The 24,377-nt window shown below is 40.3% G+C and overlaps 1 protein-coding gene across 5 annotated transcripts in view; it reads right to left on the bottom strand.

Annotated features, from left to right (window-relative positions):
• fam13b (family with sequence similarity 13 member B) overlaps nt 1–24,377 on the bottom strand; it is a 69,871-nt gene that overhangs the window by 24,645 nt on the left and 20,849 nt on the right. For all 5 annotated transcript variants that reach the window (XM_069171361.1, XM_069171365.1, XM_069171364.1 and 2 more), the window contains exons 3-7: nt 24,085–24,294; nt 19,476–19,688; nt 17,912–18,089; nt 16,637–16,781; nt 6,767–6,894 (exon numbers count right to left, since the gene is read on the bottom strand). In XM_069171361.1, coding sequence (XP_069027462.1) covers nt 6,767–6,894; nt 16,637–16,781; nt 17,912–18,089; nt 19,476–19,688; nt 24,085–24,250 — 830 coding nt within the window. In that variant the 5' untranslated portion in view covers nt 24,251–24,294. The remainder of the gene's footprint in view (nt 1–6,766; nt 6,895–16,636; nt 16,782–17,911; nt 18,090–19,475; nt 19,689–24,084; nt 24,295–24,377) is intronic.

The following is a 24,377-nucleotide window of genomic DNA, read 5'->3' as shown; positions in this document are numbered from 1 at the left end:
CTGTATGCGATTGCTATTTATGAACAAAAAAAAATACCCTGATAATCACGACAAAACACTTAATTAAATTAAATTAAGTTGGTTCCTTATAGAGACTTCAGATAAGCTTTGTTCAAATCAAAGACAGAATCAACATCATTGTGAAGATGATACAAGCTTTTACCAAGAGTTAGTAAAGGACGTCGAACAAAAGAGGGATTTATCTATATCTTACCTTTGAATTTTGATGTGCTACTGAGTGCATACAATTATTTGCACTATAAATTTTAGAGCAAAATCTAACTTAAAACAGTAAAACCAGGCCAATTATTGTAATCTAATAAACTATATGTTTCCCCAGTATTACCAAATGCAGCATGCAAAATATTTTGGACAGAACAAAATAAAAATAAAAAAATAAAAAACTTGTCCAATCGTATTTCATTTGGTGTCAACCACAGAAAAATACAAACCAAGTGCGACGCACCCGTTAACTAGGTCAAAACACCACAATCACACAGCTGACACTCCTGTTCTGACCTATATACTGTATATATACACCTACGTGTATATATACAGTATTAAAAATGCGCTTGTCATGAATGTAAACAGGGTGGGACACTAGTTCTGCTGAAGTCATAACACCGAAGAAAAACCCACAAGAGAATCGGTTCCACGTTGTTGGAAAAATTACTCAGAGGCTTGGTTCAAAATCAAACATATCGGACATTTATTCTTGCAAGGAGGAGCAAATACATGCCACTCTCAAAGAGAGGTGTCCAGCAATGCTTCCAGATCTCCTCCGTAGTGTGATACTGTTATAAAGTGTGACAAACAGTTGACAGTCACTCCCATTCCCTTTGTATCTGTTTTCATATGGTAATATAACCATAGGACAGGGGAGTCGTCAATTAGATGTGGAAAGTAAAACAAAAAGGAATCACTTGCAAATAAGACAGAAAACAAGAGACTTTTTAGAGCCTACTTGACAAAGAGACTTTCCGGAGCCACAATGCAAACGAGAGGAAGAGACAAATCTTTTTTGCCATCACACGTGTAGACACATACTGTATAATCTGCAACATGAACCGTGTTCACGTGCGCAGTGCAGGTTTACAGCACATCAGCAATTTGCAGCAGGTGGCAGGTAGAAAGCCGAGCAAATACCTTCACAAATTAAGTGATCAATTTGGACACGAACACATTTGCAATCATCCTTTTTAGAGAAGCAGACACCTCAACAATCAAAAATGGTTTGAGTCATTTTCATTCCTTATAGTGAATGTAAGGTTTCTTTCAGCTCGCCTTGCAAATTATTATCAACAAGCGCGATCAAACCTGAAACTGATTCAACTATTCTGTCCGGTCCTCTGCACCGCTTCATACTCCACCGGGAGGGTCTCCGAAGGGAAGCGTGTTTTTTTTCTTAAATCCTGATTCGGTCACGTTTCCTTGATTTTTGTGCTTCTAGCGCAAAAAACATCGTTAAATGGTTTCCCTTTTTGTCCATTGATTGTTTTTGTTATTTCCTACTTCGTGCTGCAGCCTACAGACAAAGTTTAAACAGCTTAATGTGTTTTAGTCATAAAAAAAAACAAGTATCCTCCTAAATATTTCATAGCTATTTCACAGGAGAAGAATGCATTTCCTGTCCTAACTTGTCCGATCTACGCCGTTTAGCTTGTTGCTCTATCCGTCTTGTCTCCAGAGTCCAAAGGCCCCTTTTACTTTACAACTTTGGCCTGACGTAATTTTTTTTCTTCTGTTGCACTACTTACAGCGCCTTCTCAAAGTTACTGGGTTTGTATGCCGGAGTGTGCATGAATCATGAGGTGCTCCCCATGAAACAAAGCTCAGTATGCGACATCGAAGACACGAGTGCATTTGTGTGCGTTGGTTTGTGGGTTTGCACGCGCAAACTGATGCTCGCACTGGGATGTAAATAATTTCCACAGCCACATTAAAATAAGTCGAAGAGACTCTCATGAGTAAATAAACAGAGAGGTCATTAAAGAAATAGAAGACCCAAGGTCATCTACAGCATTACGAAAAGGAATGGAGGCTCTTCTTCGGGGAACAAGTGTTTCTCTAATGTGTTTAATTCTATTGTCTGGGTTGACCTTTTCTCTCCTGAGGTCTGCTATTGCACTTTCACTCACACTGCAAATCAATAAATCGTTCACAAGTACGGACACTTTCCAGTCCTCCAGCCCTCTCCTGGCTCCCTCACGGCACCTCTCTGCCCTCTGATTCTCTGTTCCCTCCATTAATCCACCCCTCCCCTCCTGGCCGTCTCCTCCTCGCCGGGGCCAAAAGTGCTCCCCGAGAGCCCCCTTCCTCGGGTCTGCCAGGGTATTTCAGTGGCCTCACGAAAAATACTTTCCACAGACAGTGTTAGCGAGGGCACGGAGGGAGGAAGGTGGGGATGGGGTAAGAAGAGAGATCAGAGGAGAAATACCAGGGATTATATATAGATGTGAAATGAGCGGAGGCTGTCAGACTGTAAGGGGTGTTTGTGTGTGTGTGTGTGTGTGTGTGTGTGTGTGTGTGTGTGTGTGTGTGTGTGTGTGTGTGTGTGTGTGTGTGTGTGTGTGTGTGTGTGTGTGCGACAGCATCTGTCAGGGTCTATTAAAGGAGCCCTGCAACAGCCACAGAGGACAGACTTCCCTGTCTGTCAAGTGAGAGACAAACAAGTCAGCCACAGTTAATGTTGAATCACTCGACAGGTACTTTCTCTCCATTTCAGCGCCTTGACAACCACTTTCATGTCAAACAATACGTGAGATAAACATAAAACAGCAAGCTCGACTCAAAATATTCAAGCAGAGAAACAAACCCAACAGATTATCGATGAAAAGTGCTTAGTGTATTTTAACTGGCAATCGCACTCTTCAAATTCCTGAAACAGTGGGATCTGGAAATGTATCATAAAAATGGAGGAACGCAACATTTTCCTCACACGACATAAGAAATCATCTTCAGCTACATGATCAGAGCTGAGACAGAGCTTTGACAGTTAGTCAGATAATCAGTTCATCAGCATAAAATTAATGTGGAACAATTCTGATAATGATGTTAACAGTTGAAGTCTTTTTCAATAAAGAATTACAAATAAATGTTTGGTTCCTGCTTCTGAAATGTAAATATTTACAGGTTACATTTTTTTTTATTTCTTTAATTTAGTTTTCTTGCAGATTTTGTCATTAATGGCAAGTTTACCTGATCGTTTTTTTTATTCTGTTCAAATTTGCGCGGCACCTTTTTCAATGTTGTTGTATTTAAATGTGCTATATAGATAAAACTGACTTGACTTGAGGCTGTTGGTCTGACAAAGAAGTTCTTTGAGTATTAAGGTGGGATTTAAGAAATTATGGGAATTTTTCACCATTTTCTGACATTGTATCAACAGATTAATCAATAATGGAACAAAAGCTAAATGTGACAAGAAAATGCCTCATTACATAAATGAATTGCTGGTCATAATGAAAACATTTTATTTAAGTGTATTTATGCTAAAATCCAGATTCCAGGTCAGAAGGAAAAATAAATATATGACTGTTTCTTCTTTGTATATCGAACCAATTTTCTTGAAACATGCTGAAAAACTGATCTTTGTAGCTTGGACTGAAAGCCTGGAGCTTCACACCCTTTTCTCTTGTTACGTGTGGACCTGGACTTAAAATGAGCCAGATTCCACATAAAAGAAGTCGGTGCTCAATATTTTTAATGATTCACACAGACGTGTTCTGTAAAGCTGTACATTATTTAAAAGGCTTTGTGGTGCAGGATGTCGACTGCAGGGTCTACAAATACAGCAATAATCCCTCAGACCAGACAAAAGGTTCAAAAGGGTCACAGGGATACCGGCTGCAGGCTCGCCGCGGAGAATTAATGCCAGCTAAAACAATCACATTAGACTTAAAGATAAAGGCAGTCTGGCCAAGGTCATTTAAATCAAATAATTTGCAGCATGCAACCCCCCCCCCCCCCCCCCCCCACACACACACACCTTCATCAGCAAAGAGTGCAACACTGTACGACATCTGCCACCTGAAGTCTTCCTCCAGTAAAACACACACAAATACAAACACACTGAGGAGTCCCTTAGTGTTGCGACACAAAGTATTAACTAAAACGATTTAAAGATGCAGACACGTACATGATTGCCTGAATCCCGCTGTTATCCACGACCTCATCTGTCACGACGCAGACTTTTGAACCCAGGAACGGTGGTCTGAACTGGGACAACAGCACACCTTCGTCTCAGTGCAGGTGTTATCGTGAGCGGCAGAGATACGGGCTCAATATATAGTGTTGGTCATGTGAGCATTGGGTGTGTGTATAGTGTAAGAATCTGCAACGGTGTGTGTGGATTATGGATTACAGTCTGTAATCATTTTAAAGGTCAGTAGGGTATGACTAGCAGCCTCATCCTGACACACGCACGCCTGCACACACAGCCAGCTGATATATGGTCCTGCACTGCTTTACAACGTTGCCTTTATTTTAACAAGTAGCAAGCTACTTAAGAACTGAATGAATGAATACAACACTCCTGGTTTACACAACTATATGAGACAGGATCGAGAATGAATTGAGATCTCCACATGGAGACAGTTATCAAATTAGTTTGTGCATGATGAGATGAATGTAACTTTTATGGATTCAAAATATAGAAACCAAAGTGGCAAAAGTCAAGAGGACAGCAGACCAATATGACACTGACTTTAGAGAGCAATTAAAATAAAATGGATGCATATAACTGCCTCATATAAGGAAAAAAGGACTAAAGTGCCACCATAAAGCAGCAGCATGGCTGTAAAATGGGGCATAAACCACTGTGGAATCTGAAGACAGCTATGTGTGCTCATCTAAATGATTAATTCGTTGCAAAACTGAGTTATATTTTTTATTTTCCTATAAAAATTTATTGTTTTTATCTGCGACATTTGCACCATAAACGGCACAGTTATAATTTTCTAACTAATCTGATTCAAGGCATTGGCTGTTGTAGGATCAAAACTCACCCAACAGGGACGCGAACAACAAACTCCCAAAGCATGGCTAAACATAAACAGGGAGACAACAGTTTCTTTCTGCTTTTTCTCTCCAAAATGACAACTTCAAGCTGCCACAAGTGTTTTCATTCAACCAACAGCCTCCACAGAGGGTTAAACACCAGACAACATTTCCGTTACCAGGGCACAGCGGCACACATGACCCTAGATCCTTTATAGAAAGCAAAAGAAAAACTAAAATGTAACACCATCCAAACAGCAGGAAATGTATGGACCTTGGAAGAGAATGGGAGCTCACAAATGTGTTCTGGGACAACCACGCACTACATGACCGGCTTCCTGACCCCACCCCCCCCCGAGTTCCTCAACCAGGACTATGAAGTCTGCAAAGGAAGTGGGATTCAAAATCTCAAAAGCCACATCAAAAGAAATTCTGGACAATGTCCCTTAATGATTTTGCTGCCAACCTTTTTTTCATAGTTAACTTTTCTACTTGAAATACAACTCAAAGCAAACATTTGTGTCTCTCCGCACATCTATTACCAGCATTATAATTTTACAATGTGCACTGTTCACTTCAGTGATGAAGAGTACATGGTGTAAAATGTGTATGTGTCTACATAGAGTAGTCCAGGTATAGAGCTCAATAATGAACTTAAAGGGGATCAGTAGATCAGCAGAACCTGAGAAGAGCTCAGCGTTCCAGCGGGCAGCTTGAACTCTGCTCCTTCAGCCCGGGCTTAATATTTGAAGGGACTGTTTATCCTGTGTATGTATGTATGTATGTATGTGTGTGTATGTGTATGTGTGTGTGTGTGTGTGTGTGTGTGTGTGTGTGTCATTTGGTTGGCTACCAGGTAGAAAAGAACGACGTGAGAACACAAAGCCCTTTAGCATGAGTAGCTGAAAACCTCATTAACCAGGACAGTTGAATTCTATTCATAAAGATTTTATAGACTCATTAGTTTGGCCCTGGGACTGATCTGATGACTAATTTGAAGAGTGGAGAATGTTTTTTTAGATCAAGAGCTGATATAAAAACATGGAGATTATATTTAATTCAAACTTGAACATGTAAATCAACCGACTCATAAATGTCTAAAACTGTCATGACTGAACTGCTGATGTGTTGGCAGACTGTCGACTGTGTTGTCACCACTTCTTTTGGAGATCACCGAATTTAGACTCGACAAAACAAAAACAAAAAACGGAAAATGCAAAATATGCATTAATACCGCAACTAAAGACTCAAAATATTTTATCAGGCAAACTTAATGAAGTTTAATACATTTTATATTCTTTCTAGCGTGCCCAATAAAAGAAGCATTACTATAAGAAAGCAGTGTAACCCTAACTACTACACTGTGCTCTTCTGTGCAAAGAAACACCAATTTAATGCCTGAAATGAATGATAATCAGGTTATTTCGCTTATCTATCTTTAGTAGGCTACATAACGGAAAGGATACTAGCCATAGCCAAGAGGACCACAGGATTAAACTACTCAATGAGTGTGAGAAATGTTTACTAAGAAAACGAGCTGTAATTGTAGGACATGTCTTGACGAGTCTAGAGATGTATGAATGCCACAAGACAGTGATGAGATGTTATATTAACTCTCTAAGTCCATTACACACCAAACAAAAGCTCGAGCAGTTGATAAAATGACTGGATTGGCCAGAAGGCCTCCCATATGATTGGGAGATGACACCAGAGGATGTTTTGATCAGTGATCTTATCTAGTGATAAGGATGCAGGTGTGATGTGTCACCTGGCTGCGGGGCCGTCGTCAGTGCACGCGTGTTGTGGTGAGTCGGAGGCTGATGGTCCTTCCTCCCCGTCCTGAGGCAACTCTTCACATTCGGCCTCACACTTCTCATCATCCAACAGCTCGGTGATCTGAAGACAGAAATATAAAAAGGACACAAAAGGTTAAAAAAAGAAAGAAGAAAAAGTCATTTATTGAGGCAGAAAAAAACAAACAAACATGTGAAGGCTTTATTTACAGGGCGAAATGTGCAGCCAAGAAACCCACATGGATATTTGTCTTATACAGTTTAAAGCAGTCTACTAATGTAATGTGATTCATGCTGATATTTTGCAACGTAAATTCAAGAAAACAACGGGAAACAATTACTTTATCTTATTTTTAGTGAAAATATTGACAGCCTCATGAGGGAGTCCAGTGAAGGGGATCACAGTTTCAGCTCCAGCTCTACTGTTATATGAACTAACAAAAGTAAGTGACTAAAAGGTCAAAGTAGAGACTTTCATTACCAATTTGGAAATGACCTCAGCGAAGAGTACAGTTTACCCTCTGAAAACAGTTGCTTACGTCCAACACAATTTGAAAGGATTTCTACATGTTATCGAGGATACATACAAAAAAAAAAGTCCCATTCCCTCTGTATTTGATATAATTTTGACTTTTCTCGTCTCTGGATAAACTGTCCTGGAGAGTAACAAGAATAAATGAAAGTATCTCTGGACAGAGACATTCAAATACAGGTGTGGATACGCTGCGTTTAACAGCATGTGTCTGCAAGATAGCACCAAGATAGTTCAGCGTGTTCCTTAAGACATCTAAATATAGATGAAGCTAATGAGTAACGCACGGAGAACATCACAGATACAGTGTTAAGCAGGGAGATGGAAGTGTAGAATTAAAAACAACATTTCTCTGAAGGGAGGCGGGAGGCGGGTGAGCCTGAAGAGTGGACAAGAAAGCGAGGAGGGAGGGAGAAGAGGAGGGGATGCCTTCCCCGCTTGAAGTAGGCATCGGGGATATATCATTTTCATGTCGACTTAGCAATGTACCCATGCGTGATAGTCATTTTAGAAATTGCGTAATAAGTCAAAGGAGGCCAGCCGTTGTGCACTATCTAAACCGTTTTGCTGCTGGAAATGAAATGAAAACAAGATGCTGCCTTTTACTTTTTCATGACTGATGCAGTATTTAGTCCGATTTCAATACGTCATACTACAATAACGATCACTCACATCGCAGGCACTCAAAGAGCAGAGAAAGAGAACAAGGAAAAACAAACTAACCAGTGTCTCGCAGAGATTTTTGCATCATTAGTACCTACGTTATGAAGAGTAAAGATGATGGGAAAAAAACAGGATATTACTAGATCTGTAAGTATCTAGTATCTACCCACATGTATCTATGCCACTTACCCATAATATTTACTACAAAAACTAACATTGCTGTGTATTTTTTTTCTTTCCAGTAGCTCTTACTTAAGAGGCACAGGTCAAGGTGATTAAATAAGGGATATAATACGACGAGGAAAGGTTGCGAGAACCAAAGGCGATGTAGGACGGAGTGATAATGAACCTGCCAGTAAACGAGGGGGAAGGGAAGACGGGAAAGGAGGTAGATCTTTGTAAGAAGAGAGGTGGGAGGGAGAAGAAAATGTGTTGACAGAAAAATAACTGATCATCACGCTGGGAGCTGAGAGCAAGGGAACCAGACAGAAACAGGAATCCTCGCAGTGCTTTCCGTACATAGGCTGCACTTGGCCGGGCCCACCCAGGTAGATAAAAATCACCTGGCTTCAGTGTTTCCCCCGAGGTTGACTGCTTTTTTTTTTTTTTTTTTTTTTTAAGGGGGAGAGGGAGGGGGAGGGGTCAGCAAGGAGGTCACATGGGTTTTACATTTTGGGTTAAAAGTTCGAACCATATTTGTCATCTTAAGACTATTTTTTATACATATATATATATATATCTCACTGTGTTTATCCTCTCCTCCCTTTCACTTGCCTCTCTCCTTCACTCTTCTTAGCAGCAACCCCATCTGCTGCTGTCACTGTGTCGTCGCCATGGAAACACCTCTGTTCAAAAAGCTCTGATTGGCTGCCGGGGAATTCTTGCATCGTCACATGTGCAGATCTCGGAGGATGACTCACAAGACCCTCATGTGTGTGTGTGTGTGTGTGTGTGTGTGTGTGTGTGTGTGTGTGTGTGTGTGTGTGTGTGTGTGTGTGTGTGTGTGTGTGTGTGTGTGTGTGCGCGCGCGCGCGCCTGGGTAGAGAAATCCTACTTTTAGAGGGCTTCAGACCCATTTATATATTTTCCTAATGACGAGAACATCAAAGAGCTTATCCTAGTCCAACTTAGGAGTGAAAATCCTCTTTATACTGGTGTGCGTAAAATCTTACCGATATGTTTAAATAATATGGGAAGCAGAAAAACCGCGACCTCTTATTCACCCTCACGCAGCCTCTTTGCTTCGAGCAAAAACAAGTGCACTCAGGTGCTGCCTCACTACAAGATCTGAGAAGATGAGATGTGGTGCACACGGTGATATTAAGAGCATTAAATGAAATGCAGCTACAAACATTTCAACATAAAGCACGTCTTCATCCTCTCTGATGAAGAAACCATAGAGCTCCAGACGGAGCCTCAGTTATCTGTTGACGCATCAATTTGAGCTTTTAGCTGGCTGATGCGCAGAGACTCCTACACTTTTATTCCACTAAGACAGCCTAATTATACTTCCTCACGTGGCCTAGTGTTTTGTGTTGGTCGCTGAAATCACAGTTAAAAAGGGCCCCATATCATGTGGAAAAATGTGAGATTCATTCATTATCCCTTTTGAGAATAAATCAACTAATAAACTACGCCAGCACCGAGGCATTGACAGATATCGTACCTTATTTTTCACCAATTAAAAACCCCAGTTTCAGATATCCAAAATTTCAATGCTGACTGGCTGTTATTTATAATAATTCAGATATCTCGACTCGTTTGACCTTGACTGTGCGGATTGATGTACTGCATATGCAGAGTTTGACAGCAGAAGGCTGTTTGCGCATTAGTTTGCTCAAGCTCCTTTGTATTCCCACAGATCTGAGTTCAAGACGTGCATGTAAGAGCAAGATTCGTGACATCACGTCGAGGTTGGAAGCCAAGGGTGTAAAAATCAAGGTTAGAGCTGAATTATAACCAAAGCTCATCACGGCCCGGAGGTTTTTAGGTAGCTGCAAAATCCCTGGTTCAATTTTGAAAAAGTAAATGAATAAATACAACGTAGTCCTTCTTTTTGAGTTTACTTGAATGCTCTCCACTGAAACAGGCAAACGCACAACAATCCCAATGAGACGAAGGGCCGAACATCTCTCCATTAAATCAAACTGAACACTGGGACAAATATCCTACAAAGAGCCATTTGACAAACATCTTCCCGCTGTCGTCATCCAGAACAGGAGTCACTCACTGTAAAATAGTTTCAGATTACATGGCCAGAAAAAAAAGAGGACGAGTTACACCATCGTCATGTAAAATTCATACAAAGCAATTCATCTGTAAAATTGATGAAGAATCCCATTAACATAAACCTTGGATTCATACAGCATTCACCAAGTGCAGATTATATTAAGATTGGTGGTCGGAGATACGTAAAAATTTGCCTTGATATCACTTCAAAGACAAACGTCATCCTGTTTTTACTCACCAACGTGCACGAGTTGACATAATGAACAATGAAGGTTGGTTGTATAACTAAACCCTGGGCTATAGGCGCTCATTGAAATGGCATACAGAGTTAATAATATGATCAAGGTTGTGCAGCGCAAGTTATCGGAAAGCCTTTGAGGTGACGTAACAATATTATAGGATAAGAGTAGTTAAATCCCCTGGTGGGATGACCTTGCATGGTCATTCACAGGCTGGAAATTTGATCTCCTTATCTAAGACCGTGGAAAATTTTACGTTTAACTCACAATTCACAGTTTAGAAAAAGAAGGTGTCTTTTTGTATTATGTGGGCTTTTTTTGAGTAGAAAACGAGTATCAGTGTTGGTGTGAATGTTTGATAAACAAGTCCATCTCTGTATGGTGTGTGTGTGTGTGTGTGTGTGTGTCTGGGTGGGTGGGTGGCAAGGCACAAAACACCCAGGAACAAAAGGTTAAAACCTTGGCCCTTGTTTGGCGCGCCGGTCCGAAGTTTCAGGACGGAAAAAGAAGAAAACAACGAGGAGCTCTGACATCATTGGCTCGGCTGTTGAACTGTTTGCGGGCCAAGAACACAGAACAATGACAACTGACCGCGACTGACATTACAAGTCTCCAACTGTGGCCTACATCTGAGGTTTTCAAGGTTTTTTTTGTATCCGTACTTCAATCTGATGTTAGACTGGTTCACAGCAATTCAGTCAATAAATTGTACCAATGAATACAAATATTCACATGACTGGTTTTTTTTAGCAACTGTTCCTGTTTGGCACAAAAAATATCAAGAGGACAAACAGTTATTTCTTATTTGACACATTTTCAGTAGTGAGGATGGATCTGATTGTCGAGAGGGAACTGAACTGTCAAGTGGATTTTGCTCTGGAGTAAATAAGGTAAATCTATTATTGTTCTTTTGTTGATTTCTGCCCCTAATGTGATATAATCTTTCAATTTTATTGATTTATTTCCCTTTATCTTTTAAGTGCTGCCATGTTTTGAGTTATTTGTATTGAATTGTTACGATAAGTGCAGGGTTTTAATTTTGAAACTTCCTTTGTTGTTTACATTAGAAACATAAGGTCTCAGTCCTACCTTTGTTCAGTTCCGGGGGAGAAATCTAATGACTGTGATCAATATGTTTATTTGTTCACTGACAAACTGGACCACAAACGTGTGCAAGGCGATTAGGACAAGCCAACCTATTGTAGTTTTTGCCTCCCAAACGTCCTCTAATTATTGTATTGAGTTGATAATAAGTCATGGTTGTCAACCATTCAGTCCATCAACCTGATCATTAAAGTCTCAATAGCATAATCAATATCTGCCCACTTCCACCACTGAATATATCATATTAGACCGATAAAGGCGAAACAGCTAATAACAAATTGATTATGACTTGAATCATTAATGAATAGTGAATAAAACTGTAATGCTCATCAATGGGAGAGAATTATCTGCTGGTCTCACAGTATTCACTTGTCTCATATCTGGGTCTGATGGTCACAATCATATTTCAAATCAGATGGTACTTCAGAAACAGTGAGGCCTGAAATTGAGGGGGAAAAAAAAGAAAAAAGAAAAAAAGAAATTGCATTCAAGTGGTATAATTTGAGCGCTGGGAAGAAAAAAAAAAAAAAAAAAAAAAAAAGTTGTGTGTGTGAAGGTCCGAACTTCCTCTCCTCTCGGTGATTTCTTGCTCATTCTTTCTCTTCTTTGAACGTCTGCACTGTTTACTTCGAGCGGTACCACAGGAGATGAGCCCTCTGGCCCCGACGTCGCTGCAGCGAGTGGGCTGTGTGATCGAGAACTCACCCTCGTGTTAGCAGCTCATTTACACACGTTCGTATTCTCACTGACAAAAGCAGTCAAAGTACAGAATCAGCAGTGCTGCTGCGTATTTCTGCACAGTTGATGATGATGTTTGTGTGTTCGTACTATCTATATGTCCCCTTATGGGGGATACTATACGTCTGCTCCGCTGTCCAACTAGGCCATCATCCTTAAATAACTCCACGTTCCAACTTAAATAGGTTATTGCTCAACATCTTATCACTCGGGTTCACAGGATCATGCAACTGTGCATGATTCAACCTATATAGGCTGCAGAACATTGTGACATTGTCAGGTATTTGTAAAATCACTGAACTTATCTTGTTGTAATTGCAGACATGCTTTCATTGAGAGAGGAATTAATTACAGTGCATTAAGACCCCTTCACTTTTCCCCATGCTTTATGTTGCAGCTGTATGCTAAAATCATTTAGTCATTTTTTTTCTTCATCAATCTACAATCAGCGACGACAAAACGAGAACTCAATTTTATAAATATTTGTAAATGAACTTTTTCTATGTCCAAAAGTTTTAAGCGTTGCTTCTTCAATTTCATACATGACAGGACATCTACTGAAATGATGTATTTTTATTCGATATTTCACAGCTGGTGCATGTACGGGAATAATTTCACTACTGCAGAACAGCAGTCAGTTAAAAAGTAAATGAAATCATTTCTGAATAATGTTCTCAGTTTTCTCACAAATTAAATTATTTATATTATCGTTGCAGCATCAATGAATGCCTGTTGTGGTCGCTGGGGATGCGTAAAAGTGATTTTGGGGTCTCATTCAGACATAAGATATAAAACTGTCACTGACATTTATGTAACAAAGCAAGAAAAGAGCTCAAGAAGCACAAGTCTGAGATTCAGTGGCCAAATTAAAATCAAGCCTACACATGTTTTTCCCTGCAGCAAAACCAACACGGATACAGGCTTATTAAGATGGGACAGTGTGCATGATTTTCATGTGCACTACACTGGTCCCGCATTGTTGCTCCCTTTCTAAGAGTAAAAATCGGACATTTCTAATGCTACAGGATGCTTTGTGGTTGATTAGGACTACACTATGTTTTCTGTGGTGTGCGTCCACAGAAAATCCGTCCAGTGGCATTAAACTTGACTCCCAACAGTTCACCTTTCGTGCCAAAAATGTCACGGGCAATCTCAGTGCTGAATGTACAGAAATTTCATATTGTTATCCAAAACAAATAAATCAACGAGTTTAGTTATTTTTCCATGCTCCGCACAGAAACCCTGCCACGACAAAGCTTCTTCAAACTGTGAAACAAAACAAACACACCCCGCTGGTATCATCGTAGCGGCGACATGCCGAGGCACAGCCTTCCTCTCTCCAAACAATAATTCCACTCACTCCCATTTTACCAATAAACAAGCCAAAATCCAGCTTAGTTGTTCTCTTTGTCAGAGCCATGCCAGCCTCATTATGTTTCAAAGTGAAGCCCAGACATGCCATGAGACAACAACAGTCCTCTTCTTCTCTTTTACTCTCTCCATTTTCATCTCTTTTAAACTACACTTCCATCTTTTACAGTGTCTCTCCATTTCTTGAAGTTCTGTTTGTTTCATCAGCTCTTACTCACCCCGGTGATGCATTTTTAACTTATTTTCTTTTAGTCTGTAACCAGGCTCTACTCAAAGTCTGCACGTGTCTCCAGTGTGAAAGCAGGTGTGTGAGTGGGAGATAATCCCCTTCCTGAGGGTTTGTTCGCGAGGAGCCTTCCCCGATGTCGTGCAGGGTCTGGAGGTGTGAGGCTGCACGGTTACATCACCACCGGCTTCTTTTCTTATCCACCTCACCACCCCTGCCTCACCACCTCTACCTCCCTTCGTTCCTTTCTTCCGCCTTTCTCTCGCCACTCTCACCATTTCTCCCCAACATCCTGGCGGCTGCTGCTGCTGCCACCCACCCTCCCCCCTTCTCCAAACCACCCACTTTTTTGCCCTCTCTCTTACATAAGACTCATGGATCAGCGCACAGATGATGCGTCTATACAGATTTGTTTCACTGTCTCTGTCTGCTCCTTCTTCTTCGTCTGCTCTTTCTCCCATCCACTCTCTTGGTGATGTTATTTTCTCATCCATCTGACACACCAGACAATAAGACTGAGGACAATGGCAGACAGATGGTAAAAACCAAAGAAAGATAAAGAAACTGAAAATGATAGATAGAAATTCAATTCAATGAGTTGCATTGGAGGAATTTCTACTTTCGCTTATTGTTGTTCCGAGCTCAATTTGAAACCAATTAGCTTTCTTTTACAAGCCAAGGCTGTGAAGCAGCTTAGATTTCTTTTCTTGAATAAAGTAAGGATGTGGCAGATAATGACGCCGATGACTCAAGATTACAAGGAAAGCAGAACTGGAGCAAAGTTTCCTGCAGTGGTGCAGTTAAGAGCACACTAAAAGAAAAAAAGAAAACGTGTGAAAGGAGGAGTAAACGATAAGGAAAGAACAACTAACAAAGTGTGTCTGAATAGGTAACCTACTGTGGATAGATATCCACGTTTTTCTTTTCACTTCTGGCCAGACTTTAACAGAGACCGTGTGTCCTTTCACTTTAACATTTCAACATTATCTTTACAGCCTCCCTGCTGCGTTGGACAATGCACTCTTAAATGTGACAGAAATTAAATTAGCACGGCGTATCAGATACCGATCAGGGGTTGTCTCCGTGTTATTGTATGCGTGTTATCATAAGATAATACGATGTAAGCAGGCCGATGTAAAGTTAAATGTTAGTCATGCCTTTTCTTTTGTCACGTGTAAGACTGCAAATTGAATGTATGGTTTAGTTGAGTTAAAGAGTTGAGAAAAAATGTTTGGCATCCCAATCAGATTTTCATGAGAGTGAAAAAGAAAACTATGTTAACAGACCAGTATTCATTTAACGCTGTGTGTACAGTATGTGTGAGTGTGCCGGCTGGTTTAGGTGTGGTTCTTCTAGATTCTTCCGAATGACTTTCTGCTCTAATACTGTGTACAGTACAAAAATACCTTCAGGCACAAATTGTGCCTGATCTACTATAGCTAGTTAATAACTCTGGCTGGAATCAATTCAATTGTTATTACAGGGAGAGATTTGGGTTTTTTATGTAGGGCAGGTAGTAATTTAAACCCTGTGAATGTGTGTCCTCATGTCGTCTGCAGTCTTGTACATTTACAAAAACAACTATCACTGTAGTCAAAACAAAACAGTGTGGTTAATTCTGGTGACATCTTTAATAACTGAGCATTTATTACATCTACTGTACTCCTGGAAGTGCCAACAATAACGGTCACTGATTTATAAAATGAAATACTCAATCCAAGGCTTTTTAAATGTGCTTGTTGGCCTAAAATAAATTCTTTGAAAAGGAGGGAAAAAGTCACCTAGTCTTTTTTTTTTAAACTCGTCATCATCATTAACTTTGTTCATTGAAATGTTTCACACCACATTGTTCGACTTGATTGGTTATCTATCTCTGCTAAACATCCCATTGTGGCCTCGTCTTTTTCCTAAACACTGTTTAATGGCATTTACTTTTTTTTTTTTTTTTTCCATAGAAGAATTTGTCTGCTGTCAGCCCATAAAAATGTCACCTCTGACTCTGGCAGAGCTGAATGCCACATTTTTCTGTCTGAGTGCCGTTAAAGACGAAGATAAAAAAAAAAAGACAAAGAGGAGGAAGACAAAGAGGATTTTGATGGCTTTTGTAATTGGACTTTTCTATTATGTCAGGAATGTTGACAATACATTCCTGCATTCATGTTTGTTTTCTATGCAAACAACCTTAAAACAATGTGTAGATTGTTTTCTTTTGTATTCTACTGTTTTTTTATGTCTCTTTGTTTAGTTTTTTTCTTTTTTACAAATTCACATTGCAGGTTAAAAGGCATTTATTGTCACTCAGCAGAATTATAGACTGTGATTATGGGGAGGATAAAAGAAAAACGTCAAAGACCCCTGCGGGACGATGGTGGGCTGAACAAAAATAGATCAAAAAGACACTTTATTGATCCCTGATAGGAAACTAAATTATTACAGCAGGAGGGAGGAGACGTGTTGACTGTAGAGACCAAAAATATTAAAAAAAAATAATATAAGCTTTAAAAAGGACACTCTTCTGTGAAATGTGATGAAATATTTTGTTATGGCACCCTCAACAAAATGTACACCTTCTTCATCGTTCACATCCTGACACGAAAGGTCATTAGTAAAATCAAAAGCCTTGTAAAAGAATGTAGGAAATGTGTGATAATTCTTCATATTGAGTTGATGTTACTGGATACTGATTTACAGAATAAAAGCTAGAAACAGAGAGACAGTTAGAAATAAAGGTGATGGGCCGAACCTGTTCGTTGATGGAGCTGTAGTCGTTGGTGGTGGAGACGTCATCGTCCTCCGAGTCAAACAGGCCTTCCTGATTGTCGAGCAGGTCTGCCAGGACTTTGCTGACGGACTCTTGGTCCCGAAGGTCCTCTCCTTCTGTCGACAGGCTGCAGGTGGAAGAGGAGAGACGAGTATGTTTAGTTGGCTGCACACTGCTTCCCCTGAGATGTTGATACTGACAGTAGCTAAATAAACTGCATTCTTTTAAACCTATATATACACCTCTGTCTGTCACTCTCAGTGTGTGTGTGTGTGTGTGTGTGTGTTCCTACAAGTGCAACAATATATAGATTTTTAAAAAAAAAAAAATTTTTTACATATCTGGCCATCTTCCTGTCAGTTCAGTCTATTGACTCAGGTGTTTTCAGCAGTTCCTCATGTAGGACAACTACTTTTACAGCTTCATGAGTTGATGATATGTTTTAGGCAAATTTATTTCCAATGAAGATGTGCACCAATAAAACGCTTTGATACGTAGGCCAGTCACAATTATTACATAATCACCAGATAGCAATTATTTAAACTGACCTAAATCATTGTGCATAATCGTAAGAATCATTTCCATTCACCTTTGAAAAAACTAACAGAAATGTCCTATTTCCATCATGTCGGGTTTTGTTTTAGGTTTGATTGGTGCTCTTTTGATGGTATGAATGTAGAATTAGTCCCACCACAGTTTATAATTAATTTTAATATTGGTATCTGTCATTATTCGTCCAATAAAACATTTATTAGTCCAATAAAACGCTTTGATACATAGGCCAGTCACAATTATTACATAATCACCGGATAGCAATTATTTAAACTGACCTAAATCATTGTGCATAATCGTAAGAATCGTTTCCATTCATCTTTGAAAAAACTAACAGAAATGTCCTATTTCCATCATGTTGGGTTTTTTTTTTAGGTTTGACTGGTGCTCTTTTGATGGTATGAATGTAGAATTAGTCCCATCACAGTTTATAATTTATTTTAATATTGGTATCTGTCATTATTCGTCTTTTTTAAAAAAAAAAAAATTTATGTGCCAGCGATAAGATTTGTATATTTCAGATATTTATGCCAAATCTGCCCAGTGCTGTTCTCATAGATACTAGACTGGCAGATCTACCAACACTTAGGAGGACAAACATTCACAGAGTTGCTTCAAGCTCGCGGTATCTGACAGCCTAAATCAGTTTTCCAAAGTAAAATGATGAAATCACAATTCATAAATAAGCCAAAGGCGGCATCTTACTGGAAGATGTCTGGTCCGAAGACGGCGGCCAGCGCCCCGATGTTCCAGCTCTCCTGCTGAAGTGATGCCACGCTGGCTAGGAAGCGGCACAGGAAACGCAGCAGACCGTAGTTCAACTGGGGAAGCTGCTGCAGCAGGTACTTTAAGTTTCTACACAGCTCCTCTTCATTGCTGTAATCTGTGGATGTTCAAGAGGAGAAAACAAGGTATCATCACTCATCTTTTACAAACTAATAATTGTTTACAAGGAACGGGTGTGGGTTTGGAAACCTTAATACTGCATATGCTGCACTCAGTGCTGCTACGTAGCTCATTTCCATTTCTGTATAGATACAGTGGAGTGAATTATGAAGTCCTTTGAGTTCCCTTCACAGATGACCCTAAAAATTCTGATCAACAGAAAAATATTCACGCAGATAAGATTATGTCCAATCCTCTGGGAGCGTTGAAATGAGGTGAAGCACGAGGTGGCATTAGGGAGGGAAAAAAGGTAATCTTTTATCGAGTACAGTAAAACCACCGTAGAATATAAAAGAACGAGAATTGAATGACACGACATGGGAGAGACCACAGAAACCCCCACCACCCTTGTGCTGTAATCTGCATGAGAGCAACTGGAACACCCATCATCATGACAAGAGGATTAGAAAAGATTATCGCTGATAGAAACAGAGGACAGAGCAAAAAGGCGAAACAAAAATGGAAACTGAACAAATGTGGAAATGGCAGATTTGTGGGAGTGATTAGACACTGTCCATTAAAACGTTGATAATTCCACATCTTAATTCATGAGAGGTGAGAGACTGTGACCGTGTTTCATCTGATTGTGGCCAGTCCTATGAATTATGTATTTAAATATTTCCACATATTGGAAAACAGTCTAAAAGGAAAGAATAAATAACCACAGAAAGATGACAGCTAGGAGTAACAAGGACACATCATTAACAAAAGCTTAAGATTTTTGAATTGAAAAGAGTGCGGACAGATGAGGCAGACAGACAGACAGCATGATGAAGAGGAAGGATGAAGACTGAACCTCCGTACAGCAGCAGATGGACTGAACAAACAAATACAGCCTGTTCAGGTTCTCGTTATGAAAGCGTTTGTTTTAGCTAGTTTCCACTTCATTTAGTGATCAGACCACTGTACATTGCAGTCCCAGCTTAGATAACCAACATCTGCCTACTTGGACACAGTCATAACAGCTAAATCAACTTTGGATGAAAATGCAGAAATGGTGAACAATAGTGGGGTGTGTTTTTTTTTTTTATACAGTTATGGTCGCCTTTCTTTTGATACGAAGTAGACTTTTGGACTATGCAGCACATAGAGCTCCATATTTCGGGAGGAACAGAAAGCACAAACAGGGTAACAAACAGGTTCAGTTTTTGCAACAAGTAAAAATAACGACATGAAATAACCTTGAAACAGAGAAAAAAAAAAAATATATAGAAAGAAATGCATTAGTTGCTGGTTTTGGAGCGGATGAGAAGGAAAAAAAAAAAAGACGGCGGGGTGAGGGAGTGAAGATGACATACAGAATGGCACGAGAGGAGGAACACACCTTGGTGGAGCTGGAGTATGTGTCCTTGTATTGCCGTTGGGATGACGGGCTCGGGAAGCTCCTGCAGGAAGAGTCGGAGCAAACTGACCGCTGATGCCAGATCGGCCTCCTTCTCCAGCTCCACCTCCTCGCCGCTGTCGTACCGCTGACGCAGCCAATCCACCCGCTCTGCGTTGCCGTTAACCAGGAAGAGTCCCTCCAAGTCCAGATGACCTGAAGACACAGACAGCAGCACGTAACTACCATATTAGCTACTGACTTTAAGACTGCGCTGTATATTGTATTATGTCCATGTTTGTTTTGTGCATGGAATATTTTCTGGGTCATTTAACAAGCTGGAGTCGTCGTTTTTTTAAACCTCATCTAAACCTACTGTAAGAGCCGACGGGCAGTGAAGCAGAAAGACGTTTTCTTATCATATCTGTGTTGCTCATCATTTTTTTTTTCTACTCCTGAATGCTACAATTAAAAGGATGGAAATTATGATCAATTAAAACATTTTTTTTTTTTTTTCTAATTCTACATATCTGAGCCAAAGCACAAAACAAGCCACCTGCTTTTACGCCTAAACCTGTAAATTGAAGACTCGGTTGCAGCTGAGACTTGCGGTTAATACAAGCCGAAGGTTTGTAAAAATTCAGTTTGCATGCCAGCTTGTTCTGCAGTTATATTAAGTGTTAGACTAGTGTAAAATCAGTCTTTCTTATATCAGGACAAAAGGAGAACTACAAAATTATAGGCTAATGTCTCTGACACATTTCTGTGTTCCTGTTCTGGATGTGTCAGTGTGTTTGTAAATGTAGATAATAGCTGTGTTCCAACGCGGAGGCTACATCCTCTTCAGGATGCCGCCCACAAACGCAGGGCCTTCAGAGAACCTTTTGGACTGAGTGAACCGGTCTTTTTTTTTTTTTTTTTTTTTTTTTTTTTACTACGAAATAACAAAATCTGGCATCAGAGAATCTAAAACTGAGAGCGTAAACAGATGCTATTCGTCACCTTGTAACGTTTAGCAACCAGGTTTATTATCGAAACAGGTGTTTTATTGCTGGTCGATAAATAAGCGTCCTCTTCAGATTTCTCCAAAATTAGGAGTTGATGAAAGTCGCCCGCACTCTGGTAAACCGACTCCAGCTCTGCTGTAATAAATTTGGCCGACGAAAGCAGGCGTAGAATTATCCAGATCCCGCACTGGTACAGAGCTTATGTAAGACCAAGACAAGAACAGAAGCACAAGGACATGTGTCCGTGTTTGTGTGTAAGTAAACAAAACGCGCTCGTGTACGCGCACTCCTCCGTTATCTGCGTGAAAAAGCAGAAGCATGACGACACCGCCTGCTATCGTTCTGATGAGCGACAACATCACAGAGTGGTTGGGATGGAAAGGATCGGCCGATAGCATCGGCAAGATCTCTCAGGGCTTTTATAACCGTTTTAAAACGATCACATTTTTTTTCTTCTCTTTTACATAATGTGCTGTCAGTTGATCTTGTATGACGCTGCGTTGGTGTTATGTATCACATGCATCTACTGCAGAACTATTTTGTTTTTGTTTTCTGCTCGTGTTCGTAGCCGCAGCACCGACAGCTGGGAGGACTTGAACAAATAAACACGACGGTTATTTACTCAACATCTGCTTTTCCATAATACGACGGGCTCGTTTTTATTTTTTATTTTAAAGCAACCCGATGCCTCAAGTGCGACGAAATTGATTTTTCCCACATTACCACACAGTAATGTCACTTGCTGCTAATCCTGTCACACTGGAAGCAATTATTAGCCACGATGGATGTTGAAAAAGGGAAAATTTAAATACAACAGGCAATGCTGATGGATATTTAAGTGTAAATGTCGTAACGGATTTTGAAACGACTGCACAGTGATGCCTCCTGTTCGCTCCCTGGTTTCTCATCCATTAACAAGACAGATAAAGATGCTGAACAGGAGCCCTGAGGGACGTATTCCCCTCCATGAAATAGTCGACATGCCGAACAGCAGAGTTACAACAGTGACAAACCAAGTTACACGGCCGTGGTCACAATCACTGTAACTAACAAATAACAAAGTCTCTCTCTGACTTTAATGATTAATGCTTTAATTAAAAGATTGCTCAGCTCCAAACAACACACAAATGAAATCTCACTTTGGTCTGAACCCGTCTTTTAAATCTTTTCTGCTTATTAATCACTGCCTTCTATAAAAAAAAAAAAAAAAAAGAAAAAAGAAAAAGAAAAAAAAGAAAGACATTTTTACTTCACATTCACAACACCCTGCTTCCAGTAAAACCTCAGGCATCGCCCACAAACTAAGAGAGATTAAGACCTTTTCGCTGGCTGAATAACTTCCTGACAGCCAGCGCTGGTCTAATTAATGCACCACCGGAGTCCCTGGAGGATTAAGGACTTATTACATAACCTCATATGGTCAGACGGCCCCGAAGTCACACAAAGCACCGACCTGCTCCACTCGTCACTTGAGGGGATTTGAGGTTGCGCGTCGTTCCGACGGTTTAAAAAAATAACAAATAAAAGTGCACTGACTTGACAAATTTTTACAGGAAAGAGTCTTTGTTTTGTCACTGACAGTGCTGACTACACAGAAGAAAGCTGAGAGATGAAATAAGGAAAGGAAACTTTTTCTGCTGTTTAAAGTATCACTGCGGATAAGTTGGACATCCTTCCTCAATGTGCTGTTTAAGTTTCAGAGCCCAAGGGCCAATTACAACACTCAATTTGTCTTTAATACGGAGATGTGTCCAGCGTGTCCAGAGTCCTGCTGACATCCCTCATAAGCTTTAAATCTTCAAATTACTTCCCTTTCCTTATTGACTTTCCTGCGTTTCCTTCATTTTGCGAGTGACATTTTTACTGCGATCTAATTACTTCTCCCGTGAGACAACGAAGTACACCAAGGGATCTTTACACGCTATGCAATTTTATCTAATAACAGACCTAATGTAATTTTGCACAGACAGAGGATAATGAGATTTAGGGAAACAAGTTCAACAATCTAATTGGCTCACTATATTCATATCTGCAGGGTTCGAACCGACGACGTGTCGTTAGCACGAGGAAGATCGTCCGGGTGGGTTTCTGTCTGAGGGTTTTATGAGCTTTGTAACATTCATGGTCTTCTTCTACCAGCCGGATTCGGAGAGATTCTTACAACGGCCGGTTAGTTTAAAAACTTAAATGCTGTTGGTGAAAGATCAAAATCCCGATAGCTCAACTGCCAACCTGCTCTTTATAAGACAGTGACATAAGACTGGAAGTTCCTGCTTTGTGAAGCTGGAAGAGACATGTTCCAGGGAGGGGGGAGGAGGGAGGGGGGATATGGGAACGGCCCGGGGCCAACACTTTGGTGGCTTCCTTTCTTCACCGTCTCGTCTGTTTTCACAAGCGGAGCTGAGGCTGACAGAACTGTTCCGTAATGAATAAAAGGAAGCCGACCGTGGAGCTGTGTGTGCCGGAGCCTTCACAGTTCATCTTATCATGAACCGGATCTCCACCAACAACATATTTGGGGTTTTATCGTGAAGACAGAGGAAACGCTGCAGATCAACAGCAGCGGGTCGGGCTCAGGAGACCGAGAAATTCACAGCCGATGTAACTGAAGTATGGATTTAGAAATTATTCTAACATCGGTCTGAAGCCTTTTAATACCGTACGTCACTTCTGGTTCTGCATGTTTGGTCAAATAAGTAGAATTACGTAAAAGGCCAAACTCCTGTGTGAAGCTACTGCTAGAACACAATATAAATAAATCTAAGGCTGAGACAGTAATTTGTAGTTTAAGGCAGCTAAAATTAGAACATTATGTAATGTTGTACCCTTTTATATATCTAAACTTTTCATTCAAATAATAAATAATATGTTCTATATCTTTAAGAAGGAACCTACTGACGAGCGACGGCGTCTTAATGGTGAATAAACATCAGTGAAACACAATCTGTAGTTATTATAAACAGTAAGTTAAACTGAGGAAAACTACAGGACAATATACACTTTAACAACTGTAGCAGGGGGTAACAAAAAAAAAATCAGAAGAGGTGACAGAAATCAAATGTAATCAAAGCAGATTTAGAGTATGATGAGCTTTGTGGAACAATTATGCTTTATTTTTTTAACACACTGAAGTTATGAGTTATTCGATTCAGAGTGTAGGCACATCGATCATTTTGATGGTAAAGCAGCAGTTAATTGAAAAATGGCCAGTGGAAGAGTAGACGTGCAATAAATCTAATTAAAATGTTGTGTCATGCGGTATTTGGCAAATTACTGCATGTAATCCGACATTTTTCTTCCCTGTTGATTATTCAGTCATATTTAAAGACTAACAAGGAAGACAAAGATAACGACGCTGGAATGACACGTTTGGTTCAATTCTTGGTAACTGCAAACACGTGGGAGTGTGCGTGAGTCAGGTCGATATTCTATATATCTGTGACTCATACTTAGGTACTGAATATTAAACACTTAAAAAAGGTTATATATTAAACAGTTTGAACAAATATCAGCACAGTTTTAATGATTGCTTGTAAGAGCTTTTTACTGAAAGCTAATCTATGCGTGTGTGTATGTGCGTGCGCGTGCGCGTCTCCATCACTCACCATGTTCCTCGATGTAGTCGACAATGTGTTTCACCAGTGCAGGAACCTCGTGGCCGCTGATTGTGTGCGTGCGTGACACCTCCTCCAAAGGAACGCCAAAAACCCGCGCGGTGCTGGCTGAGCTCCCGCCCTCGTTGCCTGGCGACGGAGACACGCTCTTCCTCATGGCCTCCTCCTCCTCCTCACCACAAACCCGCCAAGACCTCACGTCTTCCAAAAGCAAAACGCAAAAGGGAGCGAGATAAAGATTAGACAAAAAGGGGGATTTACCAAAATAAGAGCCGTGGTGAGGG

Source organism: Embiotoca jacksoni, unplaced genomic scaffold (assembly GCF_022577435.1).
Source record: "Embiotoca jacksoni isolate LCO1_2020_lvr unplaced genomic scaffold, fEmbJac1.0.p SCAF_5, whole genome shotgun sequence".
Taxonomy (NCBI): Eukaryota; Metazoa; Chordata; class Actinopteri; family Embiotocidae; genus Embiotoca; species Embiotoca jacksoni.
Note: the sequence above shows the minus strand (reverse complement) of the source record. Positions and strands in the feature narration are given on the sequence as shown.